General features: G+C 40.1%; 2 protein-coding genes across 3 annotated transcripts in view; both read right to left on the minus strand.

Moving 5' to 3' along the window:
• Window positions 1-2,714: 2,714 nt before the first annotated feature.
• BHLHA15 (basic helix-loop-helix family member a15) lies at window positions 2,715-6,636 on the minus strand. 2 transcript variants are annotated; one of them, XM_050906101.1, is made up of 2 exons: window positions 6,411-6,636; window positions 2,715-4,179 (listed from the first exon to the last, which is right to left on the minus strand). In XM_050906101.1, exon 2 carries the CDS (start codon window positions 4,141-4,143, stop codon window positions 3,643-3,645), a length of 501 nt encoding a protein of 166 aa, XP_050762058.1. In that variant the 5' UTR covers window positions 4,144-4,179; window positions 6,411-6,636; the 3' UTR covers window positions 2,715-3,642. The 2 variants fall into 2 exon arrangements, with proteins under 2 accessions (XP_050762058.1, XP_050762059.1); XM_050906102.1 differs by having other exon boundaries at window positions 2,715-4,351.
• Window positions 6,637-8,260: 1,624 nt separating this feature from the next.
• LMTK2 (lemur tyrosine kinase 2) overlaps window positions 8,261-22,464 on the minus strand; it is a 45,987-nt gene continuing 31,783 nt past the window's right edge. The window contains exons 9-15 of the mRNA XM_050906190.1: window positions 21,954-22,038; window positions 21,209-21,330; window positions 18,948-19,097; window positions 15,765-18,684; window positions 14,089-14,224; window positions 13,441-13,689; window positions 8,261-12,299 (exon numbers count right to left, since the gene is read on the minus strand). Coding sequence (XP_050762147.1) covers window positions 12,271-12,299; window positions 13,441-13,689; window positions 14,089-14,224; window positions 15,765-18,684; window positions 18,948-19,097; window positions 21,209-21,330; window positions 21,954-22,038 — 3,691 coding nt within the window. The 3' untranslated portion in view covers window positions 8,261-12,270. The remainder of the gene's footprint in view (window positions 12,300-13,440; window positions 13,690-14,088; window positions 14,225-15,764; window positions 18,685-18,947; window positions 19,098-21,208; window positions 21,331-21,953; window positions 22,039-22,464) is intronic.

The raw sequence follows: 22,464 nt of genomic DNA on the forward strand, positions 1-22,464 counted from the left end.
ACTAGCAGTTGTCATTCCATTAAAACGCTATGTCCTGTGCCTGACTGTTCATCAGGGATGGCTGTGTTCAGAGAAGGGGTAACCTTCACGTGTCTCCACTGCTACTGTACTTATAGCTAGATAATACATGCCATTTTGGGCTTAATATTTGAAATAATGCTTGTTTGCAGGAAGTCCTGTCAGAAATACACTGCCACAGGCATTTAAACTCCGTATTTATAACAGTAATATCAGTATAATTGGTTCTTAAAGTGATGTGCAATTCTTCATCAATGGCACTGTTAAAATACTGTTTTTCCAACTCATTGGTTTCCTTCCTCTGCTAAAGTAACCCAATAATAGCAACTCAAACATGGCTATCCCACAAAAACATTTCAGGGATGACATTTAGTATCTGGAAGCTCTCAGATCTCCCTTACAATGCACTGGTCTAGCAGACTAATGACCCTTAAAGAATCCTACAAAAAATGACCATAATCTACAAGTGCTTAGTCATCATTTACTGTATGACACACAGAACCACAGAATTCAGGCTGGAAGGGACCTCAGGAAGTCATCTAGTCCAACCCCCCCGCAGGGCTAATACAATCAGCTTGCTCCAAGCCATATCCAGTCAATCTCTGAACACCTCCAACGATGGAGGTTCCACAACAACTGGCTGACACTTGTATTTGAGGCCACCACTGCTGCAGCCCAGGGCAGAGGCCCGCAGCCCACACCTGGGCAGCAGCGTCCTTCCCCTGGGGCAGAGGGCCCTACTGCGACACGGTGCCAGGTATCCCGCCCTGCAGCGCCTTCACACAGGCTTCAAGCTGTCCTCAGCAGAGCTGGCGGGCCTCTTCGGGGCCTGTCGCTATCTCCCGGCCCGAGCGCCCCGTGGGTCTGTCCCTCCCGCCTCCTCAGCCCCCGGCCTGTCCCAGCAGCAAGCGCAGCCTAAGCTGCCACAAGTAGCGCCCGCAGCTGCTGTGGGAGCCCCGCCCGGCCCGCCGCTCAGCCCGGCCTCCCCGCGCTCCCTCAGGAGCAGCACCGCGCCCCCCCCCCCCCCCCCGCCCCGTTCCTCTCGCGAGAGGACGAGCCCGCCAGAACGCCTCCCGGCCGCCGCCACTCAGCCTCGCCGCTCGCTCCCCGCTCCCTCGTAGTAAAGCGACGTCGCCCCAAAGCGCCCACCGCTGCGGGCGACGCTCCCCTCCGCCGCGCCCTTTCCCGGGTACCTCCTCGCCACCGCGGCTCGCTCGCTGCGCGGGCGAGCGCCGCCGCCGCAGCCGGGGCGACCACCCGCCGCTCCCGGGCCAGGCCTCTGGCCACCCCCCTTCTGGCAGGACGCTGGCGGCGCGAGGCTCCGAGGGCCCGCCCGCCCGCCCGATCCTGCAGCGGGGTGCGGATCATCTCTCCGACCTCCGGGGATTCCCAGCAGGGCACGGACGCTGCACAGAGCAGAAACTGCTACCCTAGCCTGCCCGGCTTCTCCCCGGGACCACCGGAGCAGGGGCGCAGTGTAATTTGTAAAATTGCGTGTACCCGATCAATGCATTTTGATACCCAAATCCATTTAGTCCACGCACAGTCATTGACGTGACAGCCTCCAACCAGCCTCGGTGCTGAGCTCCGGGCACCGACACCGTGGGTGCTGGGGGTGGGTGTGCACCGCAGCGTTCTCCCCTGAGCCTTGCGGCTGGCAGGGGTTAGGGCCACACCACCAGAGGCACAGTCCGACACACCTGACACGCTACAATACACCTCATTTCCATTCCACGTACAGGTCGGTCTGTTGTTACCCATGGCCTGCGAGGTCCTGTTTGCATTGACCCATATGGTGAGAAATGACCAAATAACATCCAACATAGTCTCTTACCTGAAGAGATGCTAAGTAGATACAACTGAAAGAAAATGCCATGGTGTTACTGATTTCTCCCATTATAATCAGACAACATACATATAAATACATTAAGGGCTTTACCAATATGGAGCAGCTGTTGAGTGAAGTAAGATACAGCACCGTTATGACAAGGCAAATCTAGAAGAGACTATGTAATACTTTAATTAACACTTGAGTACTAGAAGGGCTAATCACAACTATTTTAGCGTGAAAACAGTTCGGAAACTAAGAAAATCCCAAGTCGAGGCAGGATCCAAATAATTTCTATCTCCAGTAAAGCAACCACACATACAAAACATTACGTTGTTCTACATCATACCTGTAGATCACTGTAGTGGAGAAAAATAATTCACATCCCTTGCCAGCCTGTCTGGGAAACCTTACCTTTTAGTCCGAATGAAATTGTCATGCTATCAGCCCTGCTGGAGCAAAACAGACAGCATGTTACAAACTATGCAGTGCATAGACCCTTCTGTGATGGATCCGATAAACCCTTCCTCAGCCACCATTCCTCCTTGGATAGCAGGGAGAAGGACCACACCACATACTATTATCAATCCTACCCCTGCATGAGATGCCACATTCTACCTTTGCTATCCACGCCACAAAGAAGCAGCAGCCATCCTGCCAGCATAGGACTTTGGCGATGTGGGTAGGAAGAGCTGTAACACACAGCCTCTATAGGCAGCACAGTTCCAACTGAGGGCACCACAGCTTGTTCTTCAGATATGAGAATACAAGGGGAAATGAGAGCTCCTCAGTGACATAAAACTTTTTACAATAAGATGGGAAATGGGGGGAAAAAAAAAAAAAAAGCAGCTCATTTTCCTTTTTGAAGAGTTCCTGCTTCATTTATTGTGTTTTATAATACCAGAATCTAGCACTAACCAAGAAAGGATCCTGATCACATTACAGGCTTCATTAGCAAATAATTTTTAATTGGATAGATCATTGTCTAACTTATGACTATACTAAAGTATTATCATAGTTTTGGCAAAAATAAGTCATTTGTCCCTTATTTATTATTTGTATTACAATGGCACCCAGAGACCCACTAAAGAAAAACTCCATGAGGCTGGATGCTCTGGAAACATAGACCAGAAAATGTCCTCACTCTAGAGAGCTTACAATCTAAGAAAGCTTTGTAGATGTTTACATTAACAAGTACTTTAAAAGTTTTTATGCTTTGCAAGGTTCAAAATTATCAGAGCAGATCCAAAACACAAGATAAATATTCAGATTTGGTGGCCAATTTCCCATACGGGCCACTTCACTCATCAAGTTAGTCAAATGTTGTCATCAATTTTAATTTCCTCCATAGCATGATAGATAAGAACAGAGTCACTGAAAGGCTGGTGAACAGCGCTACAACCAAGATTCTCAACAAGCTCTACTGAGCTCAGGTGACGTGGGCCTTAAACACTCAACTCACAACCCTTCCAGGGAAGTTTAATTTTCAGAAGTTACAAAATCTTTACTTTCAGGTCAACTGCAGTGTTACAGGATAGGTTTCCAGACCCTGATGCACCACACAAATATATCCATTAAGCTCTGAAAAATTCTTATAATTTAAGGTAATTTTTTAATGTGCCATATAAGCTATAGCCATGAGTGTTACCTGTTTGTCTTTTTAAGAAAAAATAGGAGATAGCTGGAGGCAAAAAGAATCTCTTAAAACCTCTATGTACCGACATGTATTATCATGCAAGAAGGAAAAAGAATTATGGTAGTAGCTAACTGTAGGTGTTTTGGCTGAAGCTATGAATTTACATGGAATATTTTTGTAGATGTTCCTCATGATCATCATCCCCATGTTGCTGTTGGTAATGCTGGTACAATTTGGACCCCCAGGCTCCCCCCATCCCTTCTGCTGCTGGATAGTGTCCGTTGGACATATTGAGTATAATGGAGGTCAAGGATTTAATGTAATTTTTGGCCAGTGTGAGAGTCTCTATTTTGGAAAGTTTATTCTCAGCTCTCACGTGAGGGATCACCTCCCGCAAAGCCTGGAACGCGTTGTTGAGCTTGTGCATTCTCTGCCTCTCCCGCTTGTTGCTTTCCAGTCTCCTCAAATGCCTGTCCTTATTGCTCCAAGGATGCTTGGCTCTGGCTGTAGTGATCTTGCTGCTCTCCTTGTTTCCCCCATTCCTCCTTTCTTTGTGTCGAAAACATTTCACCAGTTCTTTTTTTCTCATTGCTGACTCCTCAGAAAATGCTTCTTTGTCCACAGCATGCCTTTGCTTCTTTCCTTTGGTTTTAGTCTTCATGTTTTGGTAGATGTATTGGTATTAAGCAACAATGTGCTGTAAAAACATGACACCAATATCTTTAACTATTGCACAGTTCCATGCTGAACAAATGATCTGATGCAGGCTTGATATGTTTGTTTACTTGTTCACCACTGGAAAACCATCATTGGCTCTCAATTTAGTGATGTTTGTTTTAGAAGTTGTGAATGTTATTAGTCAAGATGACCTGTGCAGATGAACAGAGGAGAAAATTCTTTTTTGGATAACAACAGATCCTCCTTCAGCTGGAAGGAAGAGGTTACAGAGGGAGCAGAGGCCAAGTGAATGGAACCATTGAAACAAAGATGCAGTGAATGACCTACTGGTGTCCTCATGTATGGGAAGCCAAGTGAAAAACAGACACCTTTCTTATAAGTAGGCCTCAAACTAGAGAGATTTCTCTTCTCTCACTGCACATAAGCGAAAATGGTCTCCAAGCTGATCCAGTCTTGCCGTGGGAAAAGCAAACCACAACTCAAAAAAATATCAGGAGTACAATGGTCAATTAGGTTTGATAATACATTGCCTCTGTTTTATGATCTCACATGCTTCTGTTTTCTCCCAGCTCTAGTTACCACAAGTTACAATAAAACCATACACCGCCTCATTGTACATATGCAGGCTTATGTGTGGGGTATTAGACAGAACCCTCGGCTCTTACTCAGGAAGTAGTTTCTCCTTGAACTCCTGGCAATTGCTTTTTGTAGGAATAGGTTTCCACTGTGTTTATGAGCAGTCCACTAGAGGGAAACATGACACACTAACTCATATAGAAGCTCAGAAACTCCTAGCCAGCAACATGTTTTCACCCACAGCATTTCTGCATTCTGGGCTAGTCCCCACCACACACACAAGCACTTCCCTCTTCCAACAACAATCGAATAATGGTGAGGCTTAATTGCAGTTCCTGCCCCAGTTCAACAGCAGCAGAGCAGTATTTATTCTCCAGGTTATTCAAAAAGACACAGCAATGTTCCTTCCTCACACGTTAGCAAGGCAGATGACAGCATTGAAATTTTACCCTCTCTCAGCCCAGATTCTATGCCAACACTACATCTGAAGACAGCAGCCTCACAGCAACCCTGCCTCTAGCACCAACGATCAATGTTACTGAGAGTATTTCCAAAATGCTTCCTTCCACTTTCTTCCAGTTCATGTAGTCATAGAAAGGTTCGGTATTAAAAAAAAAATATATTTTTATGCTGATGCTATTATATAGGAGCAGTTAGAGAGTTGGTGAGCCAATTAAAAAAACAAACAAACAAACAAACAAACAACAAACTAGCCACAGGTGCTTGACCATCCCAGTATAGGACATCAACCTTAGCTGGAGCAGGTGGTGAGCAGTTCCCGGGTGTGCTGTGCTGAGTATCACTTCCTCTCTCATTTCTTTAGACACCTGCAGCTGCTCAGCATTCACAGTGACTCAGTTCTCTGCCTGTGAGAGCATCCTGGCCACCCCCGGGTTCCTTACTACCAGGGAGGCAACTTTGCCAGAAAGGACAGGAATTCACAAAGCAGTTTGGTTAGGGTAGCACGCAAGCGATGAATGCTGAAAGACAGCACCAAATAGCTTCTGTTGTGGGAACCTACAAGAAATGCTAGAGACACACAAGTATCTTAAGCAAAAAAATAGGACTAAAGCCAAGCACTGGGTTTGTTCTGGACTCTTAGTCTAACTCACTTGGCAGAAAAGGCATAACTGCAGGACAGAAAAGTAAAGGTGGGCACAAAGGAGACCAGTCAACTTCCCCCCTCCAGTGCAAAAAGCACTGTTGGGGAGAGCAGAGAAATGAGCAGCTGCTGTTTGAAAGGCAAACAGCGTGCAGGACTTGGTGAAGAGGAGGTTCGTGGAGGCAGCCAGCAGAGAAAGCTGGAGGAAAATCCAAGAGAAAGGAAGCTTCAGCAAACTGTGGGAGCAAAGTAGTCTTTAAAAACTGCAGGCTGGGGGAAAGCAAATGGGATGACATGGGATAAGAGGGTGCTTAGCTAGCCGAGGTTTGCTTTCAGACTGCTGCACTCTGCTGTAACCCTGAGAAACTACCTCATGGAGCCACAGCTAGGCTGCCAGGACCCCCAGGGAGATAGCATGGGTGTGCAAGGAGGAAACGTAGATGGAGAGGGGATCAGGAGCAACAAACTGGGGTGGTCAAGAGAAACCAAAGAGAGAGAACAGCTGAATACCAACAAATTTTCCACCCTCTGCACCCGTCCATCAGGGCTGGCATCCCTCCTCTGTGACTTACCGCTGCCACCAGCTGCGGAGAAGGTGCCTAGGGCCCGAGGGGTGACACAGCAGAGACCTGTGGGAAGCCAGGAGCAGCAGGAGGGTCTGTGGGGCAGCAGCAGCAGCACTGCCTGTCCTCTGGGCTGAGCCAGGGTCTGTCAGCAGGAGCCTGTGAGGGAAGCAGGACCAGCCGCACGCTGAGAGGAGAGCCCCAGGGACGAAGCGGGGAAGCGCTGACAGGAGGCCCCCAGGCAGGCGCTGCTGCCGTGTCCGCGGCCCGGAGCTCCACCTGGGGCGGCGGCCAGGCCCCGAGCCCCGCCAGGCGGACGGCGGCCCCGCTGCCCGCCGCGCCGGCAGGTGGCTGCGCTGCCGCGCGCCCGCCGCGACACGTCGCTTTAGCGGCGGGGGCGGGCCCGGCGCAGGCGGGCGTTCCACGCCTCAGCGGCCGGCCCGCGAAGTAACGGTCCTCACGGGGAAGGGGCCCCCGTAACGCGGCACGCGTGTATCGAGGCGAAGCACCAGGTCCAGGCAAAGAGGTGATGCCGGGGCACATGAGCCCCTGCTATTGCCATTGCCCTTTTTACCCCCACGGAGGGGGACCGGCTGGAGACAGCAGCCAGCACAAGGCTCCTGGGTTTTGGATGGTCACAGGGCTCTCGGCAACAACAAGATGGCAGGGGGAAGGCAGTGCTCTCAGCCAGCCCTGCAGTGGTGTGGGTATCGAGGCGCTGCCCCCAGACTGATGTACGCTAAGGCAGGCAGATCAATGTCACTACAGGAGGTGTCAGTCTAGTACTTACTTCAGCAAGTGGAGTGTCCTCGGGTGGAGGAGGAAAAAGTCTGTCTCAACTCCGTTCTGCCAAGGGCTGTGCAAGTTATCATACCACCTGTGTGAAAAAGGCCCACAGACAAAGCACTTCCATCCCTTGCAAGAGGGCTGCTGATGATAAAGATTGCAAGTGCTCAAGTTCTTTGATAATAGGTTCTATATAAGATGACCAAGTTAGTGCCATGGGATCTTTTACATCTGTTCTCAGTAATGACCAGTCTTGGTCAAATTTCAGCCCAGTAGTTACATTTTACCTAATGAAGTTAAGTCATCTTGATATCAGTTTCTCATTCCCAGGTCTCAACAGTTGCCAGGACTCAGAACAGCTGCGATACAATGTGGGGGCTTCCACAACAGCCTCCATTTACACTGATGGAGGTTAGCCTCCATTCCATTAGCCTTCCGCTAACATTGCTGTGATGTGTCATCACAACCTTAACTGTTAACAGGTTAAGAGGAAAACACAGCACTCTCCTCCTGCCTCAGAGTGGCCAGGCTGAAACAGTCTCCATCTCACATGAAAGCAGCTACCAATACACACAAGTACTACATTTACCTGGCAATCTTAGGTCCATTCAGCACATGTACTTAGATTAAAAAAAAAAAAAAAAAAACAAAAAACAAAAAACAAGTAAATCATCTTCTAGAAATAAATTCAATGAATACTGAGAAAACGTATCATTAACCTGTTTTCTGAAGGGTACTTACAAATTTTGAAATCTCCACTCTTCCTACAAATGCTTAATTCTAGGATTAAAAGCAATATTCAGTTTTTAGAATTACACTGTATTTCAAGTATTGCTTCTCTACTGACTGCATATACACATTACCTGAAGTTCACACAAGGGTGATACTAGAAGAAATTAAAGGCGACTACACTATTTAGTGTAGACTCATCTGCTGGGACTGTAACTTTGAGCTTTTGGTACTTTCTCAACCTCTGGACACTAACAAATATATCTTACAGTAGAACTATGCTGTGGACCTGATCCATTGCTGGCATCTGTTTAAGAATGAACAAACAGACAAAGAGATTATAAATATATAACTGTATTTTATTTTTAATATTAAATATTTTTAAATTACAAGCAGTTTCTTGAATCACACTATGCATGATAATCAATATACAGTAGAAATTACAATTTAAAAATGTACACAATTTAAAGACATTTTGACCTGAAATTTCATTAACTATGATATATTGCCATAAACCTCATACCTGTATTAAATTACAATAGGAAAACCTCATACCTATGATTTTGTTACATAGTTTCTCATTTACAAATAGAATTAAACATTATATATACACACATCAGTACCATTTATCATTTAAGTTACACCTACATCTGTGCAAGTTCAAACAATTTCATAAACAAAACTAAGTCATATTCAAGTTTCTGAAAAACAGGCTGCTGGTATTACAAATACTTATTTTCAATAAGTTTATATGATGTTTGACTCTCCTCTAGATTTTTTCCAGTTTTGTACCAAACCCATTACCATACAAGGATATTTCTGTATGACTTAAAGCTGAAGTAATTTTGTACACTCCACTCTTATTTAAGGCTATTTCTTATAAGGCTAATATACTTGGATTCCACCTTTCACCAACTCCAATAAAAATAGCCATGTCACTAACACCTGACAATGCTGACATTTTAGCATAGTGCTTAATCATAAAAAAAAGTCTTTCTACCAACCAGCCTCCTCATGAAAAAGATTGAGTACTACATAAAAATCTGCTAAAAATACTGATAAAAAGAATGAGGCTTAAATGGCTTTCATTAGTGCATCAACAAGGATATGAAAAAATGTTTAATCTGCTCATTTCCATGAAAATGGCGGTTTCCATAAATGCAGTTATACATGCAACACATCTGCAGCCTGGGGATTTGGGAGAGTACAGGTGTTCCCATTAGAACTGGACACTCTTCTCGTTCTGTTGGCTTCTCACTACAGATCCTCATTTTTAAACAAGCTTCCTTAGGTGGGAAAAATCAGATCTTTTAAATAACTTTAGTAGCCAAATTGAGACAATGCCTTCGTTATTCAAATAATCAAGATATTCTACTAGAGAAGGAATTAAAATGTAACCAGACCTCATAATAAACCATTGAAAATAGATACATGTACTTTAGAACAGAAACCATGCTTAAGTAGCTAGTGCAAGAAATTACATATAGTTTAATGAATGATTTGTAACAAATCCCCTTATTATAATGCAACATTTTGGAATTACTGATTCGTCTTCATTGTGCCACTGACTGCTAGGCAGATATTTAGATATTGCTAGTAGTTGATCAGATTTTTAACTATAAATTTTTCCAAAAAAGGCCTTTTATATTATTGCAATCCAGCCTACTGGATTACTGAAATTAAAATTCATGTTTAAGTGAGGTGAGTCAACTTTAAATATTTCTTTCTCTTCATTGTACAGCTAAAAAGGACATTACCTTGCTTAATATCATACACATCCCAGCTCGTTTTGGAAAAAATGCTCCTTTGGCAATTCATTAGCAATGAGTCCATTTGGACAAAGGAGTAAACTTTCACTTCCTATGTAAGATTTTCTTTAAACCCGGGTAAAGAATGAAAATCTTAGATTTCCATCAAGCAAAGGAAATTCCTGATGCGCAACATGAACACCTGATTTTCCAGAATTATAAGAAACAAAATGCACAACCAAATTGTAACATTCTGGAGTATAAGCTTTTATTTAACCTTGGACTATACTTTAAATCCAATGATTCAAAATTAAGGCTGAACTCCAGGTCTGATAGATTTTTCACCATGCAAGGCAGATAAGCCTACACATTCTTTGCAGACCATTATGGAGGTTCATTCTTACTATGGTGAGAATTATAGAAGACAGATGAGATTCCTTGATACAGCTAGATTAAGGTGTTTAATGTTGGAATTATGGAATTTCTAAGCAAGAATTTGTGCACAAAGTCTGTTACTTATATTTTAAAATACTGAGAGTAGCGCACAGCTTCCTTAAACCCTCTACAGTATATACTGTAAGCCTGTATTAAGAACTACTTGGCTTTGCCTCTTAAATCATGTTTTGGGAAGTCCATGAAAAATTCAGTTCCTCACTTCAGACTGAAGAACGGTTCTGACTAACTCTGAACCTGAGTGCCTCATCAGAAAAAATTATCTCAACAATACATTGGCAACTTTAAATAACATTTTAACTAAATTATTCCCTTTTGATTGGTATGGAAACCATTCTGGTTAAGGGCTAAACAATGCTGGGAAAAAAGCAATTAACATATTCCTGTCATTTTAAACCATACTTAAAAAATCAAAATGCATATAGAGGTATACAAAAACAAACTTTACACATCTGAAAATATCTAGTCCTCCCGTATTTCATGTGATGAAAATTCTCTGGTGACTGGATCTGAACACAGGGCACTTGGACCACCATTATACTGAAGCCCTGCCAAAATAGCCACTAAAATACGAAGTACTTAGTATTTTAGTACATTCGTATTTTAGGACACTAAAACACAAAGCCAGGTAAACTGTTCCTATCAGTGTTTCCTACAGATCTGCAGCTGCATAAGGCATTCCGAGAGGTCAGGGATTTGTTTCGCAACTGAACTCACTGTGGAGTAATAATTAAGGATTCCCCCCCCGCAAGCAGTTTAAAGGATTAAACTAGCTAAATGCATGGTAGAGTATGAAGGTTAAAAAACCCCACGTTGTATTCCCTTCCCTACAGAGAGCTTCAGAGCAAACTTTTACTATACTGCATCTTTTGGTCAGAGCAAACTTTTACTATACTGCATCTTTTGGTCAGTATGCATTTCGAGATGTACCATGGAGCCTCGCAGACACCTTAAAACAGGTCTGGCCTTATAAAGGGTGCAAAATTGGGCATTAACCACTAATCTAATTCTTAATTGTCGTAACATCACTGAGAGGTAGATTTACCACAGGCCTCTGAATGGCAGCCCTGATCTGCAGTCAGCAGAAGAGTGAGCTTCAAAATTCACAGAATGTACAACCGAAGGGCCAAGTGTGCCCAAATCCAGTCTATTGAAATTAGTCTCTTTATAAGATTCATAAATTCCACAGTTTTGTACAGCCAATTTTTCCTCTTCTCTCTCCAAGGCAGAAATTGCAGTAAAAACTGGAAGGCCCTTAATTATGATATAGTCAGATGCTATTACAGTTTAAGCAGTCAGTAGGATCATATTCAGGAATTAAGAGACATTATCTCTTTCATCTAAAAATTCCAGAGCATATCATATATTCTTTTCCAGTTTCCTATAAAACATGAACACTAACAATCAATCTATAATCATTATCATTTAGAAATGGTACTGAATATAAGATTTCAGCAAGTCTAACGTAACACTCAGAAGTTATGTACGTTTTACAAGTACCGTGCATAGCAAAGGCTACAAAAAGGACAAATTAAACTGGATAACTGGGCCAATTCAACTTGTCTTATTTTCCTTGAAAGATTTAAGATTTTGATTCTGTACATCATCAGGAAATAAAGGAAGAATAATCCATAGTGCAATTGTAATAAGCAAAGTAATATGTAGTGATATCTTTTTGAATAAATATGGCTCACTACTGATCAACTATCATTCATACAGTTTCAGCAACACAGCCACCTGTTGCACAGGACAGTTATACACAATTCTACAACAGGTGTATGTTCAAATAGATAATGAACTACATGGAAAAATATAAAAAGAATATTATACAATCTCATACATAAACCAGACTGTAGTGTAATTGCTTTACTTGTTTCTTAAGTTATCTGAAAAATACTTCAAGTACTTGAAAACAGCGGCAGAATCATCTTTCAATGAAGAGCAAAATTGCACTGATTTAAAAATACATTACAAAGTTAAATACACATTCAAATTAATGTCCTGATTTAACATTGCTTTCCGTGTTTACTTTCATTTCTTAGTACTTCTTGATTACCTGTGTTACTCCAGGAGGATCCAGAGTTTAGATAAGGAAGTTTCAGACAGAAAGTCTGTGTGTTTTATGTATGTAGTCCGAGGAAGTTTTAACTCATTTAATCTTTTTCTCCATCTTCACTGCTTCCTATTAGTAGAGGAAAGGTCATAAGGTACAGTGAGATTCTTCTGCACAACCCTCACTTCTTTGTAAGACTCCTCCTAGAACTTGGCATTCTGCTGTTTCGCACTTCCAAGTTTTGGTTAATCTTTCCCTACAGCTTTCAACTACTGTAAACATTTGGTACATTTATACCTAGACATCTGCTTAAATCGCACAGTTCAATGTCACTTCTTAGGACACGTAACACAATCTAGGATCTCCAAAATAATCTCTCTTATCTGTAAGTTACTAAGCAGCAAACATTATCTAATCAATAAGCACAATACAAGAACAATACAACTCTATATAACACCGATTACATATTTATAGACATTGACCATTAGCAAGGCTCAGCAATCAGTAATATTTATTTTTAATAATGCAACATTTTATCAAGATTAATAATATGCTGAACTGATTCAAGTCTGCTTATTTTTGCTTCTCTTAACCCTCAAAAATGTATCAAAGCTTAAAAAAAGCTTTGTTAGAGACAAGAAAGCTTCTGTTAATAAATACTGCTACTACTTAATATTGCTATGAACAGATTGTTTGGCTCTCCTAACAGAAACTGTCCTACTCACAGCTCTAGAAAACATGCTGCAATTCTTGAGAGAATGTCAAGAATGCACTTTCTAAAAAGCAATATGAAAAGAAAAACTGAACTGTAAAATAAGCTTAGACAACAATAGCAGAAACATTATGTTCCTAGCATCCTCACCCCGTGCAATGAAAATAAAATTGTGACTTATGACAGTGCAATAATGAGAATTATTCAACGGCCGTAGTGTGGCAGCTATACAGAAGTGCTTAAGGACTGCATAGATTTCATTTATATAAATATAGCACTAGTTTTTTGAACACAAAAATTGTGAGCTTGTCCTGTAAATGTTCCATAGAATATTCAACCACAAGTTTGTAGCAACTTGGATGCAAAGAATCTCAATCTAAATGGAAAGCTATGTCTTAACTAAAATACAAGACCAGACATAACTTTTATAGTGTTAAAAATGCATTTCTAAATTAAGTATTTAAAATAGAACAAGATTTGTCATATCTATGACTTATATCTTTGCATAACGTTTTTAATTTGTAGTTTTAAAATAATTATTATAACTAAATCACTTACCTCCTTGTTCTATATCTGAATCTGTAAGATGCGTAAGAGAAAAGCTTGCCATGTTTGCTGGAGAGATAGAGAATCTGGAATAAGGGGATGAATGTGACCAATTCTGATCGAGAGTCCGGGAAGGTGGAGGTGGAGAGAAGTACTTTGATGACTGAAGAGGTGGTTTAGAACTAAGAAGACTATTAGCTGCCTTTGATATAAAGGATGGCTCTGGAGAAGAGAAGTCATCATCCCATTCAAAACTCCCACCTTGGGGGGTGGAAAAAAAGAAAAAAGAGGCAATTTACAGTAATGTAAAGTCATATGCGGTTTTAAAAACAAGCCCCTGGAAGATTGCATTAACCCAAAACAAAACTTGTAGCTTTTCTGTTCTAGCCCTGGGGGTCACAAAGATTTGTAGCCCATAGTTTGGTTGTCTCTCAAGATACCCTAGACACATCTATGTATAAACAACCAGTATTACATCACAAGCTTTGATAATCAGTAACACTAGTATCTGAGCCTAGCTGAAGCGTATGCTTAGGATGCAAAACTGAAGCCAATATGGTACAGTGAATTTACAAATCACATATAATTTAAATGACATTTCACTAAAGACTATGCATAAAACAGTCTCAGACCCTGCTGTGTATAAATATATTCAAGTACCTTCTTCATCTGTTGAGCTTTCTGAATTTGCAAATCTGTTTAAGTAACTAAAACTCGAAGAGGGAACAGGAGTGCTGCGAGAGCCTTCCGCGTTCAAGTCTGCTGCATGGTTTCCCAGCTCCTTAGTTGGCGTTTCCTAAGGCAAACAAAATAACTTATTTAACTTTCTTGTACACACAATGTATCCATGCCTATAGATGCAAGCATTCCAAAAATACACTCCCCCCCACCCCCACCATCAAATCTACTGTGGAATTAAATAGTCTGTGAACTCTTAAGTTACTACCACACAACAAAACTTTGATTTATAGACTAAGCATATGCATGTACTTCTATTTCTAAAGAAAGTTGTATCAAATCTACACCAAAACGCACACAGGAAAAGACTATTTAAATATTATTTATGATATAAAAAAGTTTCATATTTCTAGGAACAAAGCTAAAACATCTTTCAATTGAAAACAGTTCCCTTATCAGCCTGACACAGGTAGGGTTTTTTCCTCTTTAATAAAGCCTTATCCCATCTCCCAACAAATTTTTTTTTTTTTACCCCTTAATCATGCTTCAGGATAAAGAGACTTTGTATGACTGGTATTTGAAGCAGCCAATATTTTATCAGTTACTGTAATAAGTAAAGAGTTCAACAACTAAGAGCAGTTTAAACACAGCTAATTTTTTTCCTTCCCCTCTGACAAAAGGATTACTATTCTACAGACTGCCTAAACACAAATGTATCACCTATGTTTTCTATTCCAAAACACAATTATCTCTAATATTTATGTGCGTCATCATAAGCAACATTCCAAAGCTTGACAATGTGACTGTTCTTTTAAACTCACTGTACTAGTTTAGTTGCCATAACATTAAAATATAATCCCCTCTGTATCAAGTTACAGAAGTTAAAAATTGATAAAGCAGATAGGGAAACAAAGGTAACCTTGAATTTTATAAGCAGATCAGTATTTCACTGAACTTGAATCACATTGGATTAATAAAAAGTAGCATTACCATCTAAATACTGTTCTCATCTTTGATTATGGTTTAAGGTAAATTTACCTTAATGCTAACTAACGCAAGATTCAGAGTTAGGTTGCAGTTTGGGTTTTGGGGGTTTTTTTGTTTGGTCAGGTTTTTTTTTTTTTTTCTTTTTTCCTTTCTTTTATAAAGGCATTTGAACTTAAAGTCCTCAAACTCATTAAACAGATAAGCTGCTTCTATAAAGTTACAACAATATTTTGGTAAAATAAATTAATCTAATCTGGTCCAAAATGATGCTGTCTCACATATTCAAATTAAATACAGTTTATATACATCAGAAAGACATCACTAAAAACCATGTTTCATTCAGCGCATGCTGTCAACGGTCCAAAAGCAATGGAGATTCAGGATTTGGCAGCCAACCCTGCCCAAAGCAAAACCCTCCTTCACTTCAAATTTGTGCTGCTATTCTACCAGCAGCACACAACTGCACCTAGCCAAGAAAAAAAAGGGTTTTTTCTTTATATACAGAGAAAAAAATAACCCACGTCACAAACAAGATCTAACCCTGCCAAAACAAGAAAGGTGATCTTGTAACAATGTGTCCACAAATATTATTATGCTACTCTACCACATCTTGTTTAAAAAAACCCAAACCAACAAAAACTTTACTTAGTAATTAAAAAAAAAAAAGATACCTGATCAAACAAATAGACCGTCACATCATCAAAGAACGTTACAGCCTTTTTTTGATTTTGCCAATGCTCACGTTGCCTTTCATTAAGGGGTTTTGGAAGTTTCAACAAGCTTCTCAGATGTTTTCCCTCATCCTTGTCAGTAAGTATCTCAGGTACTTGATGAACAGTTTCATCTTCACTGTCAGAACTCAGACTATGCATACGAAAAGTCCTCATGTCATCCTCAGAATCACTGTTTTCATCTTCCTCATCCGCATCATCACCATCTTCTAAATCAAGCATTCCAGAAACATCGAGTTTGCCGAGGTATTTTCCTTCAATATCTGGCTCTTTCAGTTTTTGTCCTTCAATGTGATAGAAGGGCTTCTCGCTGTTACTCAAATCTAAAGGACTGTGTATATTATGCACAGACTTTAAGTCTCTGTGTGAAAGAAGTTCTGAAGTATTAGTGCCAACACAAGAGACTGTTTTATGGGAAGTTTCAGATACTTTTATTTTATCCCTTATGTTACTTTCCATGGATATTTCCAGGAAATTCAGAGTTGCCTCAGCCCACTCATCAGGACACTCCTGCATCCTTACATCCATCTCTTGGATCTCTAAGTTGTGATTTAGTTGTAGTTTTGCATTTTGATTATTGGTATCCTGGTAATTCCTTACATCACACTTTTGCTGTCTCTCTTCAAAACTGTAATCTTCTTCGTTATTACTCTCTCCTCTATTTGAAGAAACAACACACATAGTCTCTTTTGACAGATTTACAGTCTCTTCTGGTTTTTTATCTGGCTCAGAATCATTATCAGAGAAATAGGCAGAGTCTCTATACGAGTTTTGATTTCCACCCAGAAAAACCTTTGGGGTTATTTCAAAATTGCTGTTCGCTGCATCCAAACAAGCTGCTGCTTCTGAAACAATTATGACTGGATTAGAAGGTAAAGCACTGACACTGCTCTCACTGACACCACAGACAGCAGTATCTACACTAGAAGCATCCTCAACAGTGATATGGGAAGTCCATTCTGGAGATTCCAGGTTCTCTGTTTCATAGCCACTGTCAGCAGGTTTATCAGGTGGCAAAAGTTTCTGAGGACTTTGAGCCTGTAAAGATTCTAAAACCTCATTTACATCTAAAGAATCCAAAGAATCAGGTGTCTCCAAGGCTTGTTCTACAGTTTGTATAGGAGATGGGCTGTCTTCCAAAAGACTATCCTGACTTGTACAATCTGAAGTAGCAACAGAAATTAAGGTCACCTCTTCTGGAACATCCTTACAGTTCTCAAAATGATTTGATGTTTCTTCTCTTTCCTCCAATAAACACTCATCTTTTTTTAATATGGGAGACTTATCTTGCAAGTTTCTTTTCATATCTTCCCGATCACTACATTTTTCTCTATTAAAAGCTATTTCATCAGACTTGAAAAGGATTCCCTGTTTTATTTGTGCATCACACTCATCTGTTTCAACAGCAACACTGTAATATGGATTGTTTCCAACATTATTATTTTTGGCATTATTGGATAGCTCTTCCTGACAGAGAATATCAGTGTTACAGGACACAACTTCGTTGACTTCCACATTTAAGAGTTTTCCCTCATCCTTCAAATAAGGAAGATTTGCATATTTATCACATGACTTATGTGTTGTAGATGGACTAGAGGATGCCTGCATCTCTACAGTAGTCTGAGACTGAGAATTCAGATCTTTATTCATTGTCACTGGGTTAAAATTTTCATCTTTCACTGTTCTAAGACTTTCATGTATTAAAGAAAAGACTTGTGCATTTTCAGCCAGCACAGGCTCAGGCTCTACAGAGTTTCTATTTGAGGTTTCTAATATACTTTCTAGAACATCTTCTGGTTTTTGCCCAAAATCACTGCTGGTTTTGTTAGACAATAACCCTGTTAATAAGCTTTTCTCTTGAAGAAATAAGAAGTTATCAGAAAGTTCTTCTAAAGTTACCAAGTCAGACTGGTTAGAGATATTTTCACATAAGGAAACTGTTTCATTTTCAGAAGCATGACTAGAATGCTCCTTCTCAGAAAGGCCTACTGCCTTTCTAACATCTGTGTTTGAATTTAAAAAAGCTGGTTTAAAGTCTTTAGGAATATCATTTGTTTCAGCAAAACCAAGTATTTTTCTGTTTGTCAATTCTTCTGATCTGTCAATGTCATTAAATATATTCTGGAAAGGACTTTCTGGACTACTAGTAGCAGGCAAAAATTCCTCTTTAGGATCTGTATTGTAGCGGAAGAAGTCCCCGTCAGTGCTAGATTCTTCAACATCAAGATCCCTGAGAACTGTGAAATGAGCATTTTTTTCTTGTACAGCTTCTTGATGATCAACTTCTGTAGTTAGTACAACTGATTGGTTATCAAAATTCATGCTGCAGCCACTTCCTTTTTCCTCTAACTGGATATAGTAGTCATTTCCAACAGAAAGCTTGTGTGCATCAAACACAGGTAACACCCCAGGGACAGCAAGTGATGCTTCTTGACCACTTCCATCCTGTGCTCCTGACCTTTGCTCTGAAAGTGACCTCTCAAAGACCTCCACTGGAAAGAAAATACTTGTGTACGTCATTGCTTCATCAGGATTCACATGACCACATTCATCAAAATGATCATGTTTAGCTGCCTCCCAGATATATTCAAAGCTGAGACCCTGGCTTGTTTCAGTTACAGTAAGAACTTCCTCCATCTCATGGCCAAGTCTATCTCCTGTGAAGCGATCTAAGATTGGAAATGCAGAATTATTTGTTTCTCTATTTGAGGTGTTTGGCTTAAGAGCATTCCACTGCTGTTCAAAATCAATCTCTGAGTCCCTTTGGCTTTGCATGCGAAGGTAAGTTAAAAGTCTATGCACTTCTTCTGCTGTTGGTCTCTTTTCTGGAGGTAGCCAACAGAACTGCAGAACTTCATACCTATACAAATAAGAAACATGTTTCAATAGGTTTCACACTGAAAAGGAATTTATAAAATTTAGATATCTAACAAGCTAAGGAGTAACAATTAATATCACTGGCAGGAATTTCCATCTATAGCAACTCCTTTTACTCCCTTTATCTAGGGTTTCTTTGTCAGGAGCATGATTCCATGTAGCACTTTCAACATATTTAGGAGAACTGAGTAATTCGAGAAACTACTTCAGCAGCTTTAAGCATAAATAAAAACATTTAGAGTTTACCATCTATCAGAGTACGGCTGCTCCAGACGTGGCTTGAAGAGTTTAACCTGCTTCTCCTTAATGACATGGGTTAGGACTTCCCTGTCAGAAAAGTCTGAGTAAGGCTGAGCAGCATTCTCAAACAGCTCCCATAACGTTACACCCAGGGACCTGAAAAAGAGCAGCAAATGACTGTGCATTCTAAGAACTATTTTAAAGTTGCTTTTCTAAGAAAGTAAGGATTATGCAAAGCATAACTGGCAAGAAGAAACAAATACCACTCTCCCGTTGGCTCTATAACAACTTCAGACCCTATTAACTCATTTTATTTGACAGAATGCTAGAAGCCTCAAGAATTAAAGTTGCTTGAAGGCAATGACAACGAAGGCAACACCAATGAAGGCAACAAAATATAAGAGGCCTCAAATGATTCAACCATGGAAGAAATCTCCACATATTAAAAAAATAGAAAATGCGTATTGTCGTGGTTTAACCCCAGCCAGCAGCTAAGCACCACGCAGCTGCGCCCTCACTCCTCCCCCCTCCCAATGGGATGGGGAGGAGAATCGGGAAAGAAGGTAAAACTCATGGGTTGAGATAACAACGGTTTAATAACTAAAGTAAAATATAATACTAACAATAATAATGAAATATAATAATAATAATAGTAATGAAAAGGAATATAACAGAAAAAGAGGAAAAAAGAAAAAAAAGGAAAAAAAGAAATAAAACTCAAGGGAAAAAAAAAAGTAGTGATGCACAATGCAATTGCTCACCACCTGCTGACCAATGCCCCAGCAGCGATCCACCCCTCCCGGCCAACTCCCCCCTTCCCCATTTATATTCTGAGCATGACGTTCCATGGTATGGAATACCCCTTTGGCTAGTTCAGGTCAGCTGCCCCGGCTATGCTCCCTCCCAGCTTCTTGCACACCTGCTTGCTGGCAGAGCATGGGAAACTGAAAAGTCCTCGACTTAAGATAAGCGCTACTTAGCAACAACTAAAACATCAGCGTGTTATCAACATCATTCTCACACTAAATCCAAAACACAGCACTGTACCAGCTACTAAGAAGAAAATTATCCCAGCCAAAACCAGGACACCTATTTAGAGAAGCAAGATGAAAAAAACCTCATGGTTAGTCCAACAGTACGAAAAGCTTTCATCAGAAATTGCAGTTATGGGTCAAACTGCTAGAAAACTAACCTTTGTTTCAGTTTTCATAGAATTACTTATTTTTAAGCTGCAGTGGTCAGAAGCTGCCTCTTTGCTCAGTGCTGTATACATACTGTATACAACACTAATCACATTTTCAGTGATTAGAGTTGATGCTGATCTTTGGGCAACGTTTCCTTGCTCCAAATGCAAAGTAACTGACTCTGCATGTATTATGGTAGAATAATTTAGATTGGAAGGAGTCTCTGGAAGTCATTAGTTCAAACCCGTTCAAAGCAGCTCTGTATAAGAGGCACTAAAATTCAAGTTGGAAACCTGAAGACCCTGGCTGTTTGTACTTTAGATGAACAGTATGATCTGAGGAAGCCTGCTTGAAGGATGCAAGGAAATCAGTATTTAGATAATTTCTATCTATCCCACTTGCTTTCTGCAACCCTACCTTTAAATGAGCAAATAAAACCTAGTGTACTATTTAATATCCTTAGAATATAAAAGCAGGAATTTAACTACAATGTTTTTAGAAATGTTAGCCTAAGCCCCAATTTCCATTACCCAAATTTCTTAGGACTTGAGAATTGAAGTGGAACTTGGCGATTTCAAAAAAGTTCGAGATTTTCACCAGCCATTGTCTAAGCGCTCTTTGGTAGCGGAGACAAACGGTTAATTGCAGCTCTCAAATGCTGCAGCAAGAAATTAAGATGCTACTGTTCTATCAATGGAACTTAATCAGGCTCTAGTGGGATCAACTTTTTGTCATCCACAGCTATTATATCACTGGAAAAATCATTTACCATTTCCTTCCTTTATAAACATTTCAAGGCATTTGGCAAATATGCAGTAATGACTTATTAGTATAAACACCTATTCTTCCGCTAAACATTTTTTCTTAATCTAACTGTTCTCAACAGATTTCTAAGCATCTTTCCAAAGCAAGATATAGTTTCAGGTTTGTAGAGATCAACCTACTGTACAACTGATGAAATAAAAAAAAGCAGTGCATCAGGCCAAAATTCAATTTAACTATAATTATTATTTACTCCTTTGTGTAACATTTGAAAATATGTTCACAGATCTCATTGAAAATATTTTAAAGCCTACTACATACCATATGTTACTGTATTTATTTTGCTCTGCTGATAACAGTCTGTCTTGAAAACTTGTTACTAACTCAGGTGCAGTCCATCGGAGAGGAACAAGTTTCTTCTCATCTGTCTCAATATAATCCTCCTAAATAATTGATAAAAACAGAAAAAGACTGAAGAAACATTGGACCAACTTCCAGAAGTTGACAGTCCTTTCCTTAATATGGTTTTATGTGATCGCTATGCAAAAAATCAGAATTAAAAAAATTAATCCCATTTTCCCCAAGTAGCAGATAATAAGGCTATAGAGGAAAGGCATTCACTGTTCACTGCATAGTAGGAAAACTGAATGCCAACTTCTTGTTTAAGGTTTGGTACTCAGAAAACATTTTTAATTAATGCCCTGAATTTTTCACTTTCTTGATATATTTATTTTTAAACATTTTCATTAAGAAATTTGATTGAATTTTTCCTTTCTTAAAACATTAAAATGAATTTGTGCATATTTTAGGACTACTGTAAATAGGACCTAAAAAAGATAAGATTTAAGCAGACGCTTCCTTCTACAAGCATAAATTCCACTCATCTCTAGAAAGATCATCTATTCTGTTACATGAGCTTACTACAGTTACTTGCAGTTACACTTTGAAAGTCCATTATTCAAATAAAGGACAATCTAGTATCAGTTTGTAACTTTGAAGTATGCTTGTTGTAACCTTAGGCCCCAAATCCTTTAAAAAAAAGTGGTACATGACTAGATTAACTTACCTTGTACCTACTGAAGCCTATACCATAATCTCCTACTTTGACATTTAAATCGGATGTAAGAAAGCAATTCCGTAAGGCCAAGTCACTGAAAAAGCAAACAAATAAATAATGAGACCAAATCAAGAAGTCTTCAATGCAAATTAAGACAAGTAGGTTAACAGAAGTGACACCACTTAGAACAGTCAGGCCACAGCTTAAAGTATCAAACAAAAAGCCAACAAAATTCTAAAATAAATAAATCAAAGAGTTACGCAGTTATAGGTTACAGTAGCAGGCCATAATAGGAGCAGATCAGTAATATGAAACAACAGTGCTAAGGATTCAATACCCACACTATATACACATCAACGATTTTATTTGCATGAGCTGTAGTTTGATCCCATAGACCTAAATCCTACTAAAGGCTGAAGCAAGCTAGATGCAAGAAAGGCACGCTCCTGGAGCTACCTTTCTGATTCTCTTTGGACGAAATTAAACCAGTCCATGCACTCCAAAAGATCAACTCATAATG

Source organism: Gymnogyps californianus, chromosome 15 (assembly GCF_018139145.2).
Source record: "Gymnogyps californianus isolate 813 chromosome 15, ASM1813914v2, whole genome shotgun sequence".
Taxonomy (NCBI): Eukaryota; Metazoa; Chordata; class Aves; order Accipitriformes; family Cathartidae; genus Gymnogyps; species Gymnogyps californianus.